Source organism: Canis lupus, chromosome 22 (assembly GCF_011100685.1).
Source record: "Canis lupus familiaris isolate Mischka breed German Shepherd chromosome 22, alternate assembly UU_Cfam_GSD_1.0, whole genome shotgun sequence".
Lineage (NCBI taxonomy): Eukaryota > Metazoa > Chordata > Mammalia > Carnivora > Canidae > Canis > Canis lupus.
Window position 1 is genome coordinate 51,658,941 of NC_049243.1, and position 24,130 is coordinate 51,683,070.

Genomic DNA, 24,130 nt, shown 5'->3' on the forward strand with positions numbered 1-24,130 from the left:
AAGGCATAGAGCCTTCATGTCCTCTCTTTTAAAAAGAGATACTAACTTTTCCTGTTGAATGCGAAGAATTTGAAAAATTACATTTCTGTGATTTGAAACAACTAATCCTTATAGCTCTTGAATTTCCACAGTTACCATTAAAAACCTACAGGCCTAATAAAAATATCTCCAAAGGAAACATGGATTCATCTTTCATCTAAATGCACTAGTGTACTTACTTTATTTTTATGAGATAAAAGTAACAAGAATGCTGAGTCTGATGATTGTTTTAAGAAAAAAAAAAAAAGAAAGAAAGAGAAACTAATTATCTTACAACAACAGGCTTCTGGTGTTGCTCTGTTCCTGTTTTCATCCATGTGGTCTAAGTAAAATTATGACTGGCCTTCTAGCGTGTAACATTTGTAAAAATGAACCAACGTAACAAATACTTGTAAATGTAGTTTAAAAAGTCATTTTTGTAGCAGCGTATCTTCTACCAACTGTGTTAGCGGGTGGCCTGAGGTTGTCACTTACTAGAATTAGTGCTGTCATCCTTGGTTCCATCGAGAGCTCCATCGGGGTGCATTTGCAAGTAGTAGCCTTGCCTGCAATATAACCTGGTCACTATACCCTTGAGCTGGGGATCTGAAAGGCAAACATAGTTATCATAAGCCTCACAACGTGTCACAATAGAGTTTTTTATTTCTTTTTCTGATTCTTTTCTTTCTTTTTCAGAAGAGGGCATTTGATAGAAGTAGCACCTTTTATTCTATGTCTCCCAGATTCCTCTGTACTTCTCAAACCTGGTGCATACTAATCATAGAAGGTCATAAGCTGCATTTGGCAGCTGCAGAAAATGGGTCATTTTATAAAACTAATGTGAGGATTTCAATGATTAATCAAAAACAATTAAGCTCCTTGATCTATTGGTTTAATTATTAGTTAAGTCCTAAACTAATTGGTTTAATAGTTTAATATCATTCAGGATGAATGTACAAGAGTTTTTGCACACTTCTGGCTCTAAGAAACGTTATTAAAGGCTTTAAAATGGATTTTTCTTTTTACTTAATTTGACAAGTAATCCCAAAAGGTGAAAAACCTATATTTTTTAAATCAAACTAATATTTTGATATGCATTCTTAGAAAAAGCCCTCTTGTGGAGAGTGTTTCTTTGATGTCTAAAGGGTTACTCTAATGGGTATGGAAGCATCTGGTACTCATGCATGACCCATAGGAAAATGGAAAAGTTGATTTCTGAGCTCAGGGTAAGGCACAATAACAAACCTATGCTGTGAGGTCAGTTCTGTGGCCATAATCCAGACAAATTAGACATATTAAACAGATTTCTATCTAAAAAGGAGAATGAAATTATAAAATATGGATTTGATTCTTAACCAAAAAGGCAAAAGATAGAGGACAGTGGAAGTTTATTAAAAAAAAAAAAAGGGAAATATGGTAACAGACTTCTCATCTGATGATTCATTGAAAAGATAACCATTCAAGTGACCCAGGCTTCGCAAAGGACCAACAGTTGTACCTTTGAATATAAATATTTATATGTGGCTTTTCAAAGGCCATCCCCATCTCATGACTAGATTTGATGTTGGACATCATAGTTCTTGCCATGGCAACTGGCACCTCTCTAGAACTGCTGAATGAGACATGCAAATGCAATCAGATCATACTAACAAAACATTAGAATGGTATAGAATGATGAAGGCTACTACCTAGTAATTGACAGAAAATTTGTGGATTTGCCAACAGGTGAACACACACAAAAAATACATATACATATGCCAAAAAAAAAAAAAAGCTGTTCCAAACCAGAATACCCTTAGCTTTTTGTTTAATGCTCAAAAATTTAAAAGAAAATGCCAATATCTATTGTTTTGTACATATGCTATAACCAATCATTTGAAAAGTGAATTTATGGTACACAGATTTTCTTCAAAGATTGAATGAGAGTGAAAAAATCTGGGGAATAATGCATGAACACCACAGTGTCACATCAATGTGACTAAATATAATAGAGTGTAGATGCTTCTAGAAGACTAGGATAAAAAAGAATCTAAGTGATTATTGGGATTGTCTGACATATGTTCCTTATTCTGTAGTATACACCTTTAAAAATTAGTATACAATTCTAAGATATGCTTTAGTGGAAAAATTACTCTTGCATCTTAGTCTGCCCATCACTCAGTAAAATTTGACTGGGCTACCAACCCTCTAAAGTATTGAGGATTTCTTTAATTATTTATGCTGCATTGTACTTCTACTCATCACTGAAGATAAATAGCATAGAAAAGAAGAGGACAAAGGTAAAAAGGTGGGTTCTTAATTGCCATGAAGACATACAGAGGATTTCAGGGATTGACAATTCTTCTGCAAAACCTTTATGTTCTGAATTATTTATCTTTAATAATTTTACATTTTAGCTTACTACATCTTCTGGACTTGAATTAAGTAGGTCAGGCAAGGCAGTACAAGACACACAACCCCCACAAACTCCCTCACACTTAAAGAGAACACTTCTTTTTTTTTTCTTTTCCTATGACCAAAAAGACAAGGGATAGTAAGTATTGATAATGATGTGAAGAAGGAACCCTCTTAACTGTTGGTGGGAATGCAAACTGATGCAGCCACTATGGAAAACAGCATGGAACTTCCTCAAAAAATTAAAAATTCGACTACCAACTCAATCGATCCAGCAATCCCACTTCTGGGTACATAGCCAAAGGAAATGAAATCAGGGTCTTGAAGAGATATCTGCACCCACATATTCATTTCAGCATTATTCACATTAGCCAAGATATGGAAACAATCTAGGTTCCCATCAGTGAGTGAATGGATGAGGAAAATGAGTATCTATACACAACAGAATATTATTCAGCCTTCAAAAAGAGGGAAATTATGTCATTTGTGACAACATGGATGAAACTAGAGGTCATAAGGCCAAGTGAACCCTTCCTGCCCACATTCTCGTTTCTAATAAGGAAGTATAAAGAAAACAACGGAACTGTGTTTTTGAGTTCTCGCTTAATTTCAAAGAAATGAAACCAAATTGGTTTCTATGTACCTAGTTTCACATTATTTGATGTTTTCTTTTTAGAAACCATAATAACATTGATTGTGCTTTTCTCAGGTGCCAGGCACTGTTCTAAGTACCTTGCAGGATTAACTCATTAAACTCACCACAACTTACTTAATGGGAAGCCTGCTTTGTAGCTGAGCAAGTGGAGACAGAGCAATGGAGTAATTGACAAAAAGCACAGAACTGACAAGCGTCCAGTTGAGAGTTCCAACATGATCCTCCCCGGCTAACAAGTAAACTACATGGCTTTTGGAAGTTGAACAATTGACCTAAACTATCTTAAAAACCTAAAATAAAATGCAAAGACAATCTTCTTTTTTCTCTTTTAAACTAAGTTTTTAAGGATTAATCACAATTATATATAAACCCAAATCCTGCATACTTGGAGCTGAATCTGTGATTTAAAACAATAACATGAAGCTAGAATCAAAATGCTTGAAAATCTCTTCTATGATCTGCCCTACTTTGCCACTGGCCACATCTCCAATAAATCTGCACCTGTGAAACCCTCACCAAAGTTGCAGATCTAATACGGTAGTCTTCAACTCATCTAGTGTCATTCTCCTTCCTTGTACTTGTACCCCTGACTTCATGACTCATGTGAACTGTCTCAGCCGCTCAAGATCACCACTGTGCTTGCCTTTGTCATTCCACTTAAACAGTTGCCCGCTTCCTGCAGATGCTGTCTTCACAATCTTGCTCACTTTCTATTTTCACTGCTGGCAGCACTTCAGCCCCTTGTAACCTCTCTTAGGTAGTTATCCCACCTACCGTGTGCCTGTTCCAATCTAGCAGAAAAGGAAACATGCAGTGGCTCTGGCCATCCACTGAACTATGCACATGCCCTGCAGCAGTGGGCCCCATCTTATCTGCCCAGCTTTGTTTTCCACGCCATCCCCTGCACATAGGCCAGGCTGGGTCACTGCTGGCTGCCTACAAATATCCCATAATCCCCCACATTTATCCCATCCCCTTAACCTTCTCTGTCTCAGATATTCTCACCTGCATAAAGATGTTTCCTTGTGCACACATCCACATGCATAAATCTTTGCATATTTTACTCTTTTTCCTCCTTCTCAATTTCAGCTCCATCAACTTTTCCTCTGGGGCATTTTCCTGACACCTCAGATAAATTCAGACTCCTCCCTTGAACACTTTTATGGCAGCATTCTTCATAGGCATTACTCATTTTTAAAACATCAAAATTATTTCATTTTGAAATGTTTTTAATACATTTAAAGTTACAAGAACTAATTCAACCTATATCTATGTACCCACCATGGAGGTTAACAAGTGTTAGTACTTTGCTTTATAATTCATGGTTTGAATTTCACATTTATTTGTGCAATTGTATGATTGATCTCTTTCTCCAAACTGTATTGTAAGTTTCATGAAGGAAATAGAAATGTATAATATTGCTTATCATTACATTCCTGGGGTCTAAATAAATAGGACCTGGGCAATATATATATATATTTTAATGAATGCTGACTGGGTTAGAGTGTAATTTATCTAGTAATCTCATATATTGCTAATAAGAGTGACAATCAGAACAACAACATGAAATCCAGGATGGTAGTAAAGCCTAAAAAGTGTCCAAAACTTTTTTTAGTTGTGCCTTCCAGACTTCTAACTCAAAAATAAATCTTTGGTGTTATAAACTTTTTTGTAATGACATGTGTGTATATAAATAAAATGAGTATGACTATTTGAAAAATACTATAAAAATACATGGGAAAGAATACACCAAAATGTGAAATATAAATATCCTTTTCTGGTTACTAGAATACATATTTTTCAACATTTTATTATTTTAAAAATTTCCTAAATTTCATAATGAAAATGCAGATTTAATATCTGCATCAAAAGGCACTAGCCTTTTGACAAAAGATGTGTAAAAATAACATTTCAACATGCAAATAATATTGCATACATATATACAAATATCCTAAATGCATATTACTGTTGTAGATTAACTGATGCCCCAAATTTTCAAGGATTCCACTTATTAGTTTCTCTTTGTGCTTAGTCACATATCCATAAAACCTTCACTATAATCCTCACTTATAAAATTGGCTATTGTGCAATGAGGCCATTTATAGCTCGAGGTCACTTTCAAATAATTAAAAAAGAAGACAAAAAAAAAAAAAAAACTTTCCTCAAAGGCCAAGAGTACAAAGCCAAATAATCATAACAGATACAAAACAAAAGAAAATGAGACAATTTTCCTGAGAAAACAACCACATCAATTGTATGTGGTCAGGCAATGGTATGATTAATTTTCTAGATCTACTGTGTAGAGGAGAAAAACCCTACATATTCTCACCCTACAGCAAGTCTCAACTTCAGCCTAATATGTGCTGGACAGCTCACTTACACATATTGATATCAGTAAGATATCTCACATGACTGCCGGAATGGACAGGACCCTGTCTGGGCAGCTGCAAGAGAAGCACTAGTCTCTCAAAAAAGAACATCTACAGTGGGCTGTCTCACCCCAAAGAGGAGGGAAAGGCAATGGATTGCAGTATGTGAAGATCCAATACTGGAACTTCCTGTTTAATCGTCATCTCCAAAAACGAAAAACAAAACAAAACAAAACAAATGTGTGGGAAATATCAGAAAGGGAGACAGAACGTGAAGACTGCTAACTCTGGGAAACGAACTAGGGGTGGTAGAAGGGGAGGAGGGCGGGGGGTGGGAGTGAATGGGTGACGGGCACTGGGGGTTATTCTGTATGTTAGTAAATTGAACACCAATAAAAAATAAATTAAAAAAAAAACAACTAAGCTTTGTAAATACTTAACATGAGCTGACTTGGGAATCTTCAGGGTCACATATCATATGAGGTCCTTGAAGTACCTGAGGCAGGTTGGGCACCCTATAATTCTGAGGGGTTGGCACCATGACCTTGGCTGCAGTCATTGTTTCCAATGAGTGATTTGCAATATGCTGAAGTTTATACCTTCTAGGTTAAGAAGGTATATAAATTACATTATCTAGTTTAACTAATGTTGATATATTTTAGGGGGAAAAATCCAACAGACAGTATGGATTAATGGTGATACTCAAAGAAGAAAACTTAACACCAAAAAAAACCCCAGCAAAGATGACAAATCCTCTACATGGGTTATAGGGTTAAAAACAAGTACACAAATATGGAACAAAAGCAATGATGACCTCCTTATCTATTCAGATCTAACATGAAGTCAGCCAAAAGTGTTTGAAAATGTTAGGACATCTACTGTGATAAAAATAGAACATCACCCCAAATGAATAGTATGCCTTGAGATATAAAACAGTTAAAAAATTACATATATGAAACAAGCTTATAATGAGGTACATGTTCTTTTTTTCACTAAACTAATAGGATAAGAGGGTTTGGTGACATTCTTCTAATGAATGTTAAATAGAAGCCAAGGATTTTGTTTTTAGTACTGATATATATGAAACCACTACAACCTCAACTGTCAATTAATAACTAAAGAAAAATAAATACCTGAAATCCCACACCTACAGTTTAGCTAGCTAGCCATGTAAAAAAATGCAAAAATATTTTTCAACCCATAAAACTGTTAGAGTTTCTTATTCTTTTCTAAAGTACTTATGAATTCAGAATATTTACTCTGCTTAAGAAAATATGAAAACTATGTCTTAATTATCCTTTTTCCTTCTGTTTTCTCTTTCATTATACTTACCCTATAACACATTTTACTCGAATGTTTTACTAAAAATGTTTTGAGGGTACTCCTTGTCTGGAACTCCATACTAACCATACACTCTGACATTAATTAAAATAGAAATAATGAAAGCTAATGTGCATGTGTTTCAAGAAAAAAATGTTTCATAATATATTAGCCTCAACACTCGAAACTGAAAGAAATGCAAATCAGTTCAACTGCCTTCAGATACAAGGAAAAAAATATCCAACATTTTTAATTAAAACAATCACTCTCTCAGAAGCGGGTTCATTTAAATCAATCACTGTCACAAATTGTTTTCATGCAATGTGCAGACTGACAAAAGAGAAATCAAGATAATCCTTAGAGTGATGGAGATATTTTTAATCATTATTTAAATTGAAAAATGCACAATATGGCATGTGTTTTTATATAGCAACTATAAAATTGTAGATACATCACACACACCATGTTTGTTTACACATAAATCTCGGTACTAGTTGGTTATCAGTGAAGGTTCTTAAATGTCACTCCTCTATTAGCTATGGAAAAAAATCACATGTTATTTACAGGGTAGAAAGCAACTTTTGGAATAGACATTTTTGTGGCAGAACTAATGAGATTTTGGCACTCCTAGTTGCAGAAAATAGCATTGTGAATAATTTACCCAAAGCCATAAATTATCATATAATTCAGCCATAAAAATAAACCATATCCAGGAGCTCTTCCAAAGGGCTGAGAAAAAAGGTGGGGTGGGACATTAGGAAAATGATAAATAAACTAAAGTTATGAAAAAACCTCTATATCTTTTTGTTAGTGCTTTACCTAGGATGACATTCAATTTCCCCTGGAAATTGCCCCCATGCTACGTCGAGGGTCCATCCCTCTAGAAAGCGTGTTTCAGCTAGTTCAGAGTGGTACCAATCCACCATCCCAATCCAATGCATTACTATTTCTGTTCAATTTTAACTGTTGATTCTACAGCCTAAAACAGCCTATCTCTAGTGCCTAACATAATCTTATGCCTATATGCACTAGAGATATAATTTTGCATTAAAAAAAACCCAAAAAACAAAAAAACAGTTCTTGTCCTCAAAGAGCTTGCTATCTACTGAGAGGGATAAGAAAGAATGTATGATATGGTTTTATGCCAGTTAGTCATGTGTGGAATTATTGGGTTTATGTGTATTCCTGCCCAGCAAATACTAAAGGGATTATAAATCCCTTGATAATTTGCATCGTATATTATTCAAAGTAGCCTATTACTCTGCTTTGCACATAGCAGCTGTTCAACAAATATCTAATACTGAATCTATTCTTTGAAAGAATCTATATGTAAGCCCTAAATGGCATTCAAGGCAAGATGCATTTTTGTATCCTTTTTTTTTTTAAAGATTTTATTTATTTATTCATGAGACACACAGAGACACAGGTGGAGGGAGAAGCAGGCTCCCTGCAGGGAGCCGGATGTGGGACTCGATCCTGGGACTCCAAGACCACGACCTGAGCTGAAGGCAGGTGCTCAACCACTGAGCCACCCAGGTGTCCCGCATTTTTGTATCCTATTTAAGAATTGGAGGAGCAGAACATGCCCTGATAAAGATAAACGTAGGTTTTGAAATGGAAACACCAATAATTAAAAAAAAAATTTTTTCCAAAACTGTCTTGGTAAAAAAAAAAAAAAAATCCCTCTTAGTAAAGTATATTAAGGAAACAACAGTGAGTAGAATCTCTTCTCGAGGAAAATACCTGAAAGGATGACTAAAGGGAAGGCATCCCATAATATCCTGTTCAATATTTGACCCACAGCTCCAAAAAACAGACAGATCTAATAAGATTCCTGGAATTCCTAATGCAGGGTTGAACTCTCACTAGCTTTCTGAATATTCAGTGTCTACAAGCTCCTAAAGGAAACACATCTTTAGAGCTCAGTTAAAAGCAACTCCTTCCAATAGTATTTTCCAATGAGGTTCTCTAATGGCAAGATTCTAACATATTAGAAACACATTGGAAGTCCTGTAGCCCCAACATAATTCAGCGTTGGACAATAAAATGGCAAAAAAGTTGGATCTACTGTTTCCCTTTATTTATTCATAGCTTATAAAGATGAATAATTATAAAACATTGTGTTTGTTGGTTTGCTAACTTACTCCTTCTAAATTGCAATTACATATATATAAAAATAAATTATCAATGTTAATTATATAGCTGCAAAAGACAATATTAAAAATTCTTGTGCATATTTAAATAAGAAGAATATGTGGGATGCTTGGATGGCTCAGTCAGTTGGGCATCTGACTCTTGATTTTGGCTCATGATCTCATGGTTGTGAAGTCAAGCCTCGAGTTGGACTCTGCACTGGGTATGGGGACTGCTGAAGACTCTCTTTCTCCCTCTCCCTCTGCCTCTCCCCCCTTGCATGTTCTTCCTTTTATCTCTAAAAAAAATGAAAAGGAAAAAAAAATGTGTGCCCTTCAATGATGCTCGGGATTCAAGCCAATCATTATTACTATTACATCTAAAGAAAGTTTTGCTAATAATATATCCTGTCACAGATTCCTAATTTATGAATTACTTCATTTCCTCCTGGCCAGAACACATACATGCATATGCAAAGAAGCAGTTTGCTCTGTCTCATTCAGTGTGCTGATGTGTCATTCGGTGTGGCATCTGCAACACTTATCAATATGAACACATGATTCATGTTCAGATTCTTCATCAATGATATCAAATACTGAAAGAAACTTAACACTGCTTTGAGGATATTTTGTACCAACTTCTTTTTGTTAGTGTAAGTGTCAGGATCCACCATGCTGCTAGCTGACTGAAGGTATAATATTTCCTCAATTGTTGAGCAAATAGCTGAGTATTCTACTTAATTTTTCAAATGCTATTGTCATAGGAAGAGTGGAATCTGAGATCCTTCATTTTAGTTGCTATCTAAATGATACTTCCTTTTTTAAGTCTAAATATACATTTTATTATTTGTGTTCCTAATGGTGTTCTCAGATAAGTATCTCAAAAGAGTGTTCAAAATCCTTGCAATATTTTTGCAACTAGTACAATTACTAAGTATTTCTAGTTAAATTTCCAGAATATTCCAAGCTTATTCAGTTAGTGTCCAAATGTTCAATGATAACTTTTTATTTCTTAATTAAAAGATTTTTTTAAATTAAGAAAACCATGATTGACAATAACTGCTAAAAACCTCCTTTGGAATTCTGAAATAACTCACTGCCATCTTGAAATATTGACAGGTTGTAAGTTGAACTTATGATACTTTGTTCACAATAAAAAGACACACACACACACACACACACACACACACACACGCCAATACGCAAAGCATGGGGGAAAAAAGTTTTACTTTGCCATTTAAATGGACAAAATCACGTTCTTTAATTTTGATAATCCTTTCACTTTATGCTACTCAACCAAAAAGCCATTTTATACTTACTATGAGATAAAATACAATTGCATTATTATAAATATTAATCATGCCTCTCACTATATTCTTTTTTTTCACTATGTTCTTCATAAAGTTAGAGGCTAATCAAATGTAACCAAATGGCTTGAGGAACATAGGCCCAAGAGTACTCTTAACATTTGCTAATATTTTATAATCAAATACTATCATAATGAACAAATTTCAATGCTGGAATTATAACTGAAAAAGAATATGAATGTTACATGAACCATATGCCATAATCTGAGAGAGCTTAATAATTCTTTAAACTGAAAGGTCTCAGACTTTTTAAAAAGTGACTTCAACATCTGACCAAGATAAACAGGGATGCAATAAAAAAATTGACATATTGAATTCTGCAAGATACTGGACAGCCCCTGAGTTATGAGAAAGAAAAGAGGTGAGTCCTAATTCCTGAGAAATATTCCAGGGCATGGTGAAGGGAGGAGAGCTCAGTGGACTTTCTAAATTGAGGAGATTGAGCTGAGAGTCCAGAAAGACCAAAGTAGATGGTATATAGTGTATTAGAGAAGAGAGAGCTGCTGAAAGAGAAACTTCCAAGATCTGCAGAAAGTTTCCATGAGAATTCAGCTCTGTGCTTGTCAGCATTTTATGTAAGGAAGCTATCCCAGGCTGAGGAAAACCATCTGAGAAGATTGGAAGTAGTATTGCTTCAAAAGCACACAGGACTGGAAATATTACCTCAGTCAGCTGTGCAAAGACTTGAAGTGACAATATGTATGTTTAATTGGCATCTCCAGAAGTTAGTATCAAGACAAGCGGGAAAAAAATTTGAAGAAACAATGGTTGAGAAATTCCCAAATTGTTAAGAAGTATAAAACCAAAGATCCAAAGAGTTTAATAAACTCTAAAGACAGGAAAAATGACAAAAACTACATCAAGGCACATCTTACTAAAAGTACTCAAAGAATGATAAAGAAACAATCTCTTTTTCTCCCAGAGGTAGGAAAAACGCATTATATACAGAAAGGGCAAGAAAGACAGCAGATATTTTATTTGTAACAATTCAAGGAAAAAGACAGTGGAGCAATAGCTTCAATGCACTGAAAGAAAAAAAATATCCTAAAACCCTAAAACAGTGAACATATCTTTCAAAAACAAAGGAAAAATAAAGATGTTTTTGGACATACAGAATAGGAGTGTATCATCAGATGGATTTCATTGCAAAAAATGTTGAGAGAAGGTCTTCAGAGACAAAGAAAATGATACCAGATAGAAATAAGGACCTTCTCTAAGGAATAATAAGCATTATTGATGGTAATACACTACTGACGGTCAATACATATATATTTTTTGTTATTTATATCTCTTTAAGAGATAATTGACTGTTTAGGCAAAAATAATAATACAATGTGGGGTTTATAACATGTAAAAGTGAAACATATGATGACAAGCGGGAGAAATGGAAAAACACTATACGTATTTGAATATACAACATATATGCTATTAGAAAGACCCCATATTTGGTTTAATGCTCTGATAATACCATCTTGAAATTATCAATAATTTTTTAACCATAGGCCCTGCATTTTCATTTTACCCTGAGCTCCTGAATGATATACCATATTCTGATATTAGACACCAAAAGCATGATCCATTGAAGAAAACATTGATAAAGTGAACTGCATAAAAATTCAAAAACTTCTTTAAAATAAACTGTTAAAAGACCTAAAGACAAGTTACAGATAGGGTGAAAAGATTTGCATATTTTACCCTGAATAAAGGCTTGTATCCACCAATACATAAAGACTTAAAACTCAATAATAATAAAACAAATGCACAAAACTATATATCATTTTATCAGAAAATATTTGTGGATGAAAAAGAAGTTCACAAAAAGATAAGCAACATCACCAGTCATTGGGGAAATGAAAATGAAAACCATAATGGATTAGAGTTACACATAGTAGAAGATTAAAATTAAATTTAAAAATACCAGACAGGGATCCCTGGGTGGCGCAGCGGTTTAGCGCCTGCCTTTGGCCCAGGGCGCGATCCTGGAGACCCGGGATCGAATCCCACGTCGGGCTTCCGGTGCATGGAGCCTGCTTCTCCCTCTGAATATGTCTCTGCCTCTCTCTCTCTCTCTCTGTGTGACTATCATAAATAAATAAAAAATTTAAAAAAGAAATAAAATAAAATAAAATAAAAAAATAAAAATACCAGACAAATTGTTGGCAAAGATGTGAATACACTGAAACTTACATATACTAATGGGAGGAATAGTAAGTGCTCCAATCAATTTAGAGAGCTGTTTGCAGATTCTTAAAATGTTCAATATAAACCTGCCAACATAATCTAGCCATTCCACTCCTAGATATTTATCTAATAGAAGTAAAAGCATATGTCCATACAAATCACATATGTGAATGTTCGTTTGTAATTATTTGTAATTGTCTCAAACTGGAAACAACTCAAATGTTTGTTCGATTGATGAATGGATAAACGAACTGTGGGATAGCTATACAATGGAATACTACTCAGCAAAAAATGGGAATGGCCTATTGATAAATGCAACAAAATAGATGGATTCCAAAATAATTGTGTTGTATAAAAGTCATAGGATTCCATCTGTATAATATTCTATAAAATTTAAAGAAATATAAAATGACAAAAACGATCTGTGACTTAGGAGATTGGTCAAAGACAGAGAATAGCAGGAGCTCAGGAGTGCCAAGAGGCATAAAGAAACTTTTGGAACAATGGACATATTCATAATCTTGAGTGTGACTCTGTTTTCCTATGTCAAATTCATAAAATTATACACTTTAAATATATACAGATTATTTTATGACAATTATACCCTAGTATAGCTACTAAAACTAAAAACAGGGCAGCCCAGGTGGCTCAGCGGTTTAGTGCTGCCTTCAGCCCAGAGCCTGATTCTGGAGACCTGGGATGGAGTCCCACATTGGGCTTCCTGCATGGAGCCTGCTTCTCCCTCTGCCTGTGTCTCTGCCTCTCTCTCTGTGTGTGTCTCTCATGAATAAATAAAATCTTTAAATAAATAAATAAATAAATAAATAAATAAATAAATAAATAAATAATAAACAAAAGGATAAAAAGCATCAATCAATATTAATAAAGGATAAAAGAGGTTTCAGGGTAAAGAATCTTACAGTGGATATAGATGGATTATTTCATAATGATTAAGGAGTTAGTTCATTAAGGATACACAAGAATTCTGAATGTTTATGCATCGACTGATAGAGTTTCAACTACATGAAGCACAAATCAATGGAGCTTCAAGGAGAAATAGAAAAATATAAATTTTTGTCAGAAATTTCAGCTCTATTCTCAAAAATGTATGTAACAAACATACAAGAAATCAGTAAGGATATAGAGGAGGAGAAGTCTAAGGCTTGAGGGTCACATGTTAAATTTAATATATTCAGTTAAATCACTACAAACTATGATGTACTTTTCAGAAACTAGAAATGGGATTTTCTAAATGTAAGGAATCTGAAAACTACTATTTGACTCATTCATGGAATTTTCACAGCCAGTCAGACCTATAGCAGGTCATATTAATTTGCTCTCCAGCTGTTACTACATTATCTAAAATTGACGATTAGCATTACAAAGAGTATGATGTTAAGGAATCAAGGGCATCTGTTGAAATTAAAGTATCCAAAGGTTCTCAGTGAAAATTATATTGCAAACAATATATGGTATTGCATTAACTATGTAAATAAGAATTATGGTAGATGCATAGTTTTATTAGCTTTCTTAAGAGAAATTGTAGAGGAGTAAACTGGGAACTTTGCACACACAAAAAAATCTTTTTAGCATATATTTGCTTCAGGGTCAGGAAGCATTTCCCTAAATGTACTATGCTAAGAAAATAATTAGGGCAGTAGTTGAATTTAAGAAAATCACCGCACATGACAAGGATCAATACCTTCTCCAGAGTTGAGGCTCATACATTTGAGAAATAGTATTTCAAAGCAGGTATAATCCCATTTTGCCTGTTCAGATCTAGACCTACACAGAAACCTCCACCCAAAGAGCAGAGCTATCTGTATGAATCATTGAAAGTTGTACCGATAAACCCTGTAAGGCTGCTTCCATTTAAGGAAGGCACAGATATTGGAGCTATGCCCCCTTCTAAGTTTCTGCTTTAGACATTTGTCCTCCAGCTGCTTCTAGGAGATGACAGTCATAAACTCTTTTGTAAGCCAAGGCCACTCTGACCAGAACCTCTGAAGCAGCAGGGTAGGGAGCAGGAAGAAGGCATTGAAAGATACCTATTCATCACTATTGACATGGACACTTTCAACTAGAGAGGAAAAACATTTAAACCAAAGGTCATGAAAAGAAAAGAAAGGAAAACAAAACAAAACAAAACTCCTGGAAATCAATGTGGAAGTTCCATAAAGGATGATGCAGAATTTAGCCTTGGATTTAGAGTTCAGTTGTGACAAGGTCTATGTATATTGAAAACCCAAACCTTCTGCATAATTTATTAGGAAGTGGCGCCTCTTACCATTTTTATTTATTAAGGATTAAAATAAATGGCATTTCATAACAATTTCTTCAAAGAATCTTTAATGGCACATTAATTGCCAATACTCCACAATATAGCTACAGGAATAGATCAAATTCACCTTGGAAAAGAAAAGAAGAAATCCTTCCCATGTTATGTTTAAGTGTATTTTCAAAAGCCAAAATATTTAACTGGCTCATTCAGCAGACATTTCTAGAACATCTACTTTAGTCCAGGCTCTCTGCTAGGAGCTGAGAGGAACTTGCAGCCAAAGCAGATTGCCATCCGTAATCCCCAGCATCAGTAAACCGACATATGATGTGAGTCCTGAAATAATGAGGTCGCACCAACAGAAAGGGCCATGGCTAATTGTAATAGCAGGAAGAATAACAGTGGTCACCTCCTGAGCACATACTTTGGGCTAGGAAATACTCTAAGTGCCTTATCTGTATTGACTCATTGATCCTATAGCAACCGAGCTAGGTGGTATTATTATTCTCACTTTACACATGAACAATTGAGGCACAGAGGAATATGTGTCTCACGCAAGATAACACAAGGATATGATGGAGCTGGCACTCAAGACTCTTTGGCATAAGTAGAGTGATGCCAAGATTGAGCCTAAGCAAAGGTGGTGACTGTCATCTCTGTGATCACTACTATATTCCAGGTGTTTGGAAGAGTGCCTGTCCTATACTAGGCGCTCAATAAATAAATGATTAATAAAGGAATAAGTGAATTCATGAGGGTGTAGAAATGTAGCTGTCCAGTGACAGAACAAATCAACTCTCCTACAAAGTAACAGCTTCCCTGGCGCTGAAGTGTTCAAGAAGAGAATAGATGGTTGCCTCTCCAGGGAACCAGGGAGAGAATTACTGCTTTGTATACCCTAATTCAGGCCTACTTTGAAAAAAAAAAATCATTCATCTGAAGATACAAAACAAATATGAGAAAAAGGCAACTTTATTTAAAAAAAAAAAATGGAAGCCATCATCATTGGCAAAGAACCAGTTTAGGACTACGGCCCCTCCCTTCACACACACAAATAAGTATGGCAAGCTCTACCCTTTTCCTCTCCCAAGGGTTTGGATTATGGACAATTAGGAATTGAGGTAGAGTTGGCACTAGTGAGGAGGTGGGGAGAGAAAAGGAAATTATTTCTAACTAAGTTGTTAAAGGAAAACAGACAGATCTCGCTTATTAGAGCAAAGGTTTGGAAGACAGAAATCTATAGCAGTTGAAAGATTGAGAATATTTTGATATAACATAAAGTGAGCTGTTGGGTGCACAGCTGTAGATGAGCCAGGCATATTTTAACAGAAATAAAACCTACTCAAGTCTGGGAGAAAATCTGCAGATTATGGATTCAATTTTCTTTTTTTTTTTTTTTTTTTGCGTGTTTCAAGTTTCTTTCACTTTTACTTTAGTTCATAAATACATAGTCACTGAATGCTCACTCAACCAATTCCACTACTTAGACAAGTTTTGGGGTGCAGAGTGGTCAGGAGGAAGCAAAGTGGGGTTGCTGGTTGAGGATTCAATCCTCCTCCCGCCTTCCTCATTCCTTCCGAGTGTACACTTAAGTCCTAAGTTTTGACTTTTAAGTCCTTTGCTTAAATTGGATTTATGGTTTGGAGCTTTGGCATTAGATCCATACTTTGATTTCTAAAAAAAGAAAAACAATGCTGGGAAAGGCACCGCTCAGGGAGCACTGCTCCATTTAGTACATGAAGTTCCTCTTTGCCCAAAAACCTTTCTGACTTGTAACTGATCCAGAATGGGCCCCTGAAAAAAATCACAATGTCCCAGAGAAGAACCAGAAGAGCTGGAGCCTCAGAGGAGGATGGGATCTAGAAGGTTTGCAGTCATACCTCAGTGAGGCCAGTCTCAAATAATAAAGAATAGCACAGGCAAAATGAAAAACAAAACTTTGAAACACTACACTGAGAAACACCACTTACTTTTGTGCATGCCCATGCCTATTATTTGCTCTTTTTTTTTTACAATATAACTTTTTAGGAAATAGAAATTCCAACATTCTTACTATTTTTCAAATATTGGTTCAGTCCTTTAGCACACAAGCACATAACCGGATTTAAAACTCCTTCAGTTCCATCTCCACACAAAAGACCCAAGTGCCCTAGGAAATTTACAACTTTATGTGGACTTCAAGTTGAACGGGATAGAAAACAGATTAACTCTAATAAATGACTTAAATGTTCATTCAGAGAATACCACCAGCCAAAGATGAAATCCTTCATAATGAACTGAAACACATGTGATGTAGACATAACTACTAAGGGCTGGTCATTCTAGTCCAGGTGGTCAGTGGAAAGCCTCAGAGGGAGTGTGATGTGTGAACAGAGTCAGAGATGGCCAGGATGTAGAAGGTGGACTGAGGCAGGGGCTTTCCAGGTAGGGGGAATGTGGAGAAGCAGTTTCTGAAGCCATGTTGATAGACAGGACAGGTTTAGAGGGTTTGGAGATAATGGCACACCAGGCTGATGGCAATCTGCGGGCAGCTCTGGGCACACAGGAAGCTCAACCTGCACAGCACATAAACAGTGCAGAGACAGGAAGATGTGTCTGGTTTTGCTTAATTGAGAAACGATCTTATGTTGTGACATTTTAGAAAACATTATCCACCATAGACCACTACTCCACACACAATGAATGCTCAGTAAAATAAAGATTTAACCTGAGAAGCTCATTTGATTATGTTTTTAAATTTTCAAATCTAAAATTCTGAGCTTTGCTGTAGAGAATGTTAGCTATGTGTGTGTCCACATGTATGTGTAATGAAACTTAAAGATTGGTCATGTTAAATGCTATGACTTCAGGTCTTTATGTCATTCACGATTATTCCTACTGGAATTTCCACAGGGGGTTAACTTAAATAATACTTTAAGCAAGCTTACTCTCTTGCTTCACGATGACCAATAGGCAACCAGACCATTAATAGAAAAAAAAAAAAAAAAGCTTTAAATCTCTATCAGTATTCCTCTGAAATGTGCTCATGTAGCTAAACAAATTGCTGTAATATCTTCCCAATCAACTCAAAGACAGCTTTAAAAGGCCACATCTTCTTTTTGAGATTACCTTCTGATAAAAAAAAAAAAAGCAGCAACATAAAAGATACTTCTTAAAAGGTATATTTCTACTTACTTATATACAATCATGAGAAAGCCTCAAAGGGAGTATCAATTAGAAATAAAGTTTAACTATCATTTAGTGTGAAAACAGATTCAGTGTAAAAACAGATGAGAAAAAAAATCTGAGCTGCCGTTTCCACCTCCCTGGATAGCTATTGTCTTTATTCATGTACTTTATGTACTTTATATTTGTATGTATTTATGTACTTTATATTTGTACTTGTACATGTATTTATGTACTTTATATTTGAAGAAATCAATTTAATGTAAATTTTGTGTCACAACATCAGGACTGTAATATATTTTCTGCAGTTTAAAGATGAAAGGAGTTATAGAATTATTCTATGCCTGAAAATTTAATCATGGGATGCAGAAATTAAGAGAAAAAACACTGAATATGTTTACAAAACCATATTTGGAGAAATTCCCCCATTTCCATCTTGGGAAACAAACAGCAAATCATTGATAAAAAGTAAAATGTCAAGGCGATGTTTTATCATATGAAAGTGAAATAAAGCTTATCTGACAGAAATTTTAATGCACACTAATTTCAATCTTTAGCTTATGTATTATGCATGTAACATATATAAGAAAATTTGAATTTGAGAACATACATCAGTTGCCTATTACTGCTCAGTTAGTAAGGGATGACATTGATTCTAAATGTGACATGTGTTGGGCTTTGAAAGTGTCCTCGCTTTGTGGTACTATTATGGTTACACATCCGCATATTTACCATACACATATGTATCCAAACTAATTCCTCTGCCTCTACACCTGTCAAAATATTACCCTGTATCAAGGCCTCACCTGGGTATCCCCTGTTGTAAAATGGTCTCTTTTCTCCCAGTGGGGAAATAGTCTTTATTTCCTTAATTCAGATATTTTATGAAGCCATCTTTGTTGAGTTTTAAAACTCAGCTTATTTAGACAAAAACAAAACATAGTTTCTCTGTAATGAAAAATATTAAAATTAACTTCTGATATAAATCTTGACTCATGCCAAGGCCTGAACACAAACAAGGTAAGAAGTGCTTATGTGCAGATTTCAGAGTCTTTCTTGGGAGGAGGTTTGGAATTCATGCTTCTGTTCTCATCAGCTCACATCTGTGGAAAACCAGTAAGTTCCATTTGCAAAAAAGCATTTCCTGGCTCATCTGAGAAAACATTGATCTTGTGAAACAGTCTAATTCCAACTTCTCAGGACTCCTTTATGAAAGCTTTATGTCTGCTTTGCTCTGCAGTGTGCCAGGGAGAGCCATTTGGTGACTGCTGTTCATTTAAGTCCCTCCATTAAAATGAGATCTGTAGTTCATAAGGTCATCCCAGAAAGACAAAGCTTTAAATAAAATTGGAACTAAAAAAAGAACCCTCAAATCTCAGAGAGGACAGCATAAAATAGGTTATAACAATATGGGTTGTAACAACAATGCTCTACTCCCACACAGCCTACATGCTGGAACAAAATGTTTCCCAGTCAGAGAACAGAATTTATGCCTCTACACATTCATGAAAGCAGACAAGATCACGGGGAACCCTGTAACTACCCTGGTGATACCATGCACAGCAAAACATCCAGTCAGATAGTTGCATGTGCTGTCACCAGCCGGCTGCTCAGATGTCTGCAGGACCAACTGCAGATTGGATGGGACTTGGGGCAAAGGTGGAGCCAGTTCCTCTCTCGCCAGATTGGTGAACTGGATAAGCAACTAACCTTTCAGAGCCTGTTTTCTCATCTGTATGAACACAAGTGAGATAATGTCTACCAATCAGTTAGGACCACTAATGACATCAGGTATGTATAGGCTTGAGAACTGTAGCTGGCACTTAGGAGAGGGTAAATGGAGTTAAATTTTCCTCCTCTTTCGCCAAGTATTGTCATTGCTTCTTTTATGGGAATTTAAACTGGAATTTGGATCTAATATCCAAATCTTTGGTGAAATTGGAAACAATAATACAGAGAGGTGGTAGTTTGTAGAGAGAGCCTCTACCCTCTGCTCTGCACCTCTTCCCTTATGAGAGCCACACCATCACCATGGTCTAGATGCCTGGACCCTTACAGTGCTCTTGTCCATCCCTGTCTTCAGAGGTGTAAAAAAATCACCTGATTCTAGATGCTTCCCAGATCGTCTCCTGTCTCCCATCATTCAGATAGGAGCATCCTAAGGGAACTTTTCAGAGCAGCCTCTTTCCAAAAAGCACCCTCATGCCTAAAGATACCAGGATGCATTCTTGTCCCTCTCCACCTCTCCTTGCTTCCAACATGGAGGGAAGGGCCCTCATAGGAAATTGTAGGAGTGTTGGTAATAGTAGTAACTATAATAACGATAACCATCACTTTGTCATTACTCAGTAGAATTGTATAAACATTACTTAACATGATCTTTAGAAAACCATACAAATTGATTTCTTTTACTCTAATTTTATTTACTTAAGTCCATTTGTATAATTTGAGACTTAACCAGATGAGGAATTTAACAATGTTCACACAGTACATTGTAAATCTAGGTTTTGATCTCTGTTTTCAAAGCTGCTGGATATAGTAGTAAATAATTAGAAAGTTTTCACTTATTCCATGCCAGTCACAGAGCTATCTTCTGATGTAGACTTCTGATCTAGACAAGAGATGGGGGAGGAGATGCAGAATAGAGGTTATAAGCACAGAGCATGAGTGATAATGTCACAGGCAAAGAGATTAAGCCATGGACAAAGAAAAGTCATCCAATTATTTGATAGGACTTACAGTATTAATGGCTAAGGTTTTACTATATCCAGAGTTTGCACAGCAGGGAAGAGAAAATAATAAGGAAATGGACATCTCGCTGTCAATACAAAGATACAAAAGATACAGCTTCTGTTTTAGATTTATTTGCTGTTTTTAAAAATGTATCCCTTATTCAAAGTCATCATTTCCCTCTAAAGAAAAGTGCCATGTATTACAGAGTGACTTTTGAGATGAAGATTTCCATATAAGTTCTCTTTGTACATTCTTCAAAAATTGTTTTAGAAACAAAGGAAAATGGTCCTAACCCTAATTATTTACCATTTAGCCACATATATTATCTGGGGAATCAGAAAAGGCTTAGTAAAAGCTAATTAAGATCAAGACATTCTTAACTTGATAATTCTCTTAACAGCAGAGAGGAAGTGTCTATGCTTTGCAATTATGTGGGCCATTGAACACGTGAAGTAAAAGGAATTAAACTTGTTATGACTCACTACCATGCCCCCAAAATACCCCAATCCCAGTGTTATCTGGTTTAAGGGAAAATGAATTTGCAGGAAACAATGAGGTACTTGTCCCCAAATCCCTGGGATCTCCAGGAAAAAAATCAGTTTGAAAGTACACTGGCCCTACCACAGCACAGTGGGAGGACCACTGGGATGTCAGCCTGTGTTGGCTGTCTGGTTAAGTCATAAGTCACAGCCTCCCAAATCTTTCTGTGAAGTGGGCCAACCAACATTACAGGATGCTTATATGAAACTCATACATTGTTTTAAAGGAGTAAGAAGCAAAATCAAGAAATGAGGCTGAAATGGGTAAGTGTCTAAATCTTATGTCAAAAATGAATTTTATCCTGAGACTCTATAGGTCAATAAATTAAAGCAGGTAAGTGGCAAGATCCTATGCAGATGCTTAAAGTATTGCTCTGGTCACCACACTGTTGGATATGATACATGCAGTTAAAATACCATCTCTGTGACCTTGCCATCAGTGGCCTTTTTCTCAAATGACAGCAGTGGGATGGTGACAAATGCACAGATGTGAGAGGTGTGGAAGAGGCAGAAATAATAGGATAAATTCCAACAGCAGCTTGCTGTCTGCCCTGGCTGCCTGCTGTTTAAAACTGACCTCTGTATCTTTTCTGATGGCTATTTCCTGTTCACCATCATCACCTCTCTATCCAGTACCTCCTTTTGCAGGTACTTCCTGATCCCTGCACCCAGAGCTGTATGAGGTTAGCTTGCTTTATGCTCTCAAAATACCTTATGGCCAAGTGCTGCTGTTGCATTGACTGTGTTGTGTTGTGATTATCTGTTCATGGGATTGTCTTGCTGTGATCGACAGAATAGTGGTTCCCCAAAGATTTCCACATCCTACTCCCTGAAATCTGTGAAGATGTTGCCTTATTTGGCAAAAGACACTTTGCATAAAAGGTTCAGTTAAAACCCTTACCGTAGTGAGATTATCCTGGATAATTTGGGTGGATCCAGTGTAATTAAAAGGGCCTTTATAAGAAAAGTAAAAGGAAGATATGACTATGGAAAAATTATCAGACAGATGCAATGTTGTTGACTTTAAGGATGGAAGAACAGCCATGTGGCAAGGAACCCAGATGACCTCTAGACCTTGGAGAAGGCAAAGAAATGGATTCTCCTCTAGAGTCTCTTGAAAGGAATGCAGCCCTACTGACAGCTAGATTCTAGCCCCTTGAGACCCATGTCAGAATTCTAACCTACAGAATCATATAATAAATTTGTATTGGTTGAAGCATTTTAGCTAGTTTGTTACAATAGCAATACTAAGAGAATGCTTGCATTGTTAGCATCTCAGGGGGAAGGCCATATCTTTGATCTCTTGAGGCCTATAGGTAGGCCCTCTGTGTTTGTGAAAACACTTTCATTAACTACCACAGCCTCCCCCTACCTTTTCTGCCCTTTTAAGAATCATTTTCCCTCTTGTAGAGATATGGAAAAATAATTAAGAAAGAGTGTTTACAAGAACAGGCTTTGGCTTTCTTTGCATTTGGAATAGCCCTGGAGCATTTTAAAAGTGCCTTCATACATCTTAACTCAATGGAGATTTACTATCTCCAGCTAAGATTGGATGGTATCCACAGGTTGATTAAAATAATGTACAAATATGGTAGGGAATATAAAAAATTAAAATGGTTGTGTTGCGTGAGAAAGTAAAGCTTTAAATTTGCTTTTGTGTGATTATTGTAATGATACTTTTGTTGCCAGTACTGCTATTGAAGGAACACCACCTGCATGGGCCTTAGGTTTATAAAACAGTCCTAGTGGACACTATCTTATGGATTCCCTATTACTGCAGTGAACTCCCCAACTTTCAGAGGAACTGAGACCCATCTTTGTCTGAAGTACAAGGAAGCAAGATCAGAGCTTCTAGTCGGAAGCTGTGAGTAGGAAACGTCCACTGTCATTTACTGCCTATGCTGAGATGCTCTTTATAGCACATTATACTGCTTGCCACATAATTGCTGACAGATTCTGTCATTGATTAACTTAGAATGGGTATTGGTTGGGAAATCAAGCTTCTCAAACTTCCTATAATGGTTTTGCATATTTAATGTTTTCTCTTCACTTTAAGATTTAAAAAAAAAAGAAGGAAGACATGGAGGGATTCTAGGGATTCTAGTCAGTAACAATGGCAGCAGTCATGGAGACTCAAATGTATTTGCACTTTCAATTTTGCCTTTCTGGCACAATTTGCATTTGCATCATTGAGAGCCTTGTATGGAAAAAGAAAAAAAACATATTAATTCTATTGTAACCTGAGACAACAAAGTAAAATACATGATAAAACTTCTTTTTTTTTTCTCATTTAGGGCCATATAAAGAATATTAATTTATCCAACACAATTTTTTTTCAAATCATTAAATCCGGGACTTTTAAAATAAATTATTCTTTAATATATCTTTGATATTTCAACATTAGAGACTAAGTTAATATTAGTACTTATCTCTGGATTTTCTTAAGTCTAAGCATACTTCCTTTTGTCAGAGATTTGATGTGGGTACACACTTCAGAGATCTTACACACCGTTAATCTCCAAATGACTGCTTGGGAAGGATCATTTTGCTTTTTCCAAATTATAGTAAGTCATATTTTTGAAGAAGTCATTGGATTGTCAATGGTTTTCAAAGTCTGATAATTTTATTTCCTTTCAAATGCCTTGAATCCTTTACAAATACAAAGTGAAGGTCATCAATTTCGGTACATAGTTTTGTCAGGTGAAAGGCTTCATGCACTTCTCTACTTCCCCCTTTATTTCTTCCCCATCTTCATTCACTCAGAGTTGGTTTTGCACAGTACAAATGCCTTATTCTTATCCTGGACATGAATATCACACATTCTTTCACATTAAGCAAATAATCATTCAAATATGTGAAAACTTTTAAAGGCAGATAAAAAACAATTGCTCTCATTAAATGGGGCACTGAAGTACAAACACAGCTGTCCGAGAGAAGTAACTCCAGCAAATTAAAATGTAGAAGGTAAGAATGCATCAA

The 24,130-nt window shown here is 35.8% G+C and overlaps 1 protein-coding gene across 8 annotated transcripts in view; it reads right to left on the reverse strand.

Moving 5' to 3' along the window:
* The window catches only part of FGF14 (fibroblast growth factor 14), a 601,957-nt gene that overhangs the window by 120,208 nt on the left and 457,619 nt on the right, over positions 1-24,130 (reverse strand). For 7 of the 8 annotated variants that reach the window (XM_038569988.1, XM_038569992.1, XM_038569990.1 and 4 more), the window contains one exon: positions 514-624. The exons of the other annotated variant lie outside the window; for it this stretch is intronic. In XM_038569988.1, coding sequence (XP_038425916.1) covers positions 514-624 — 111 coding nt within the window. The remainder of the gene's footprint in view (positions 1-513; positions 625-24,130) is intronic. 8 annotated transcript variants of the gene reach the window in all.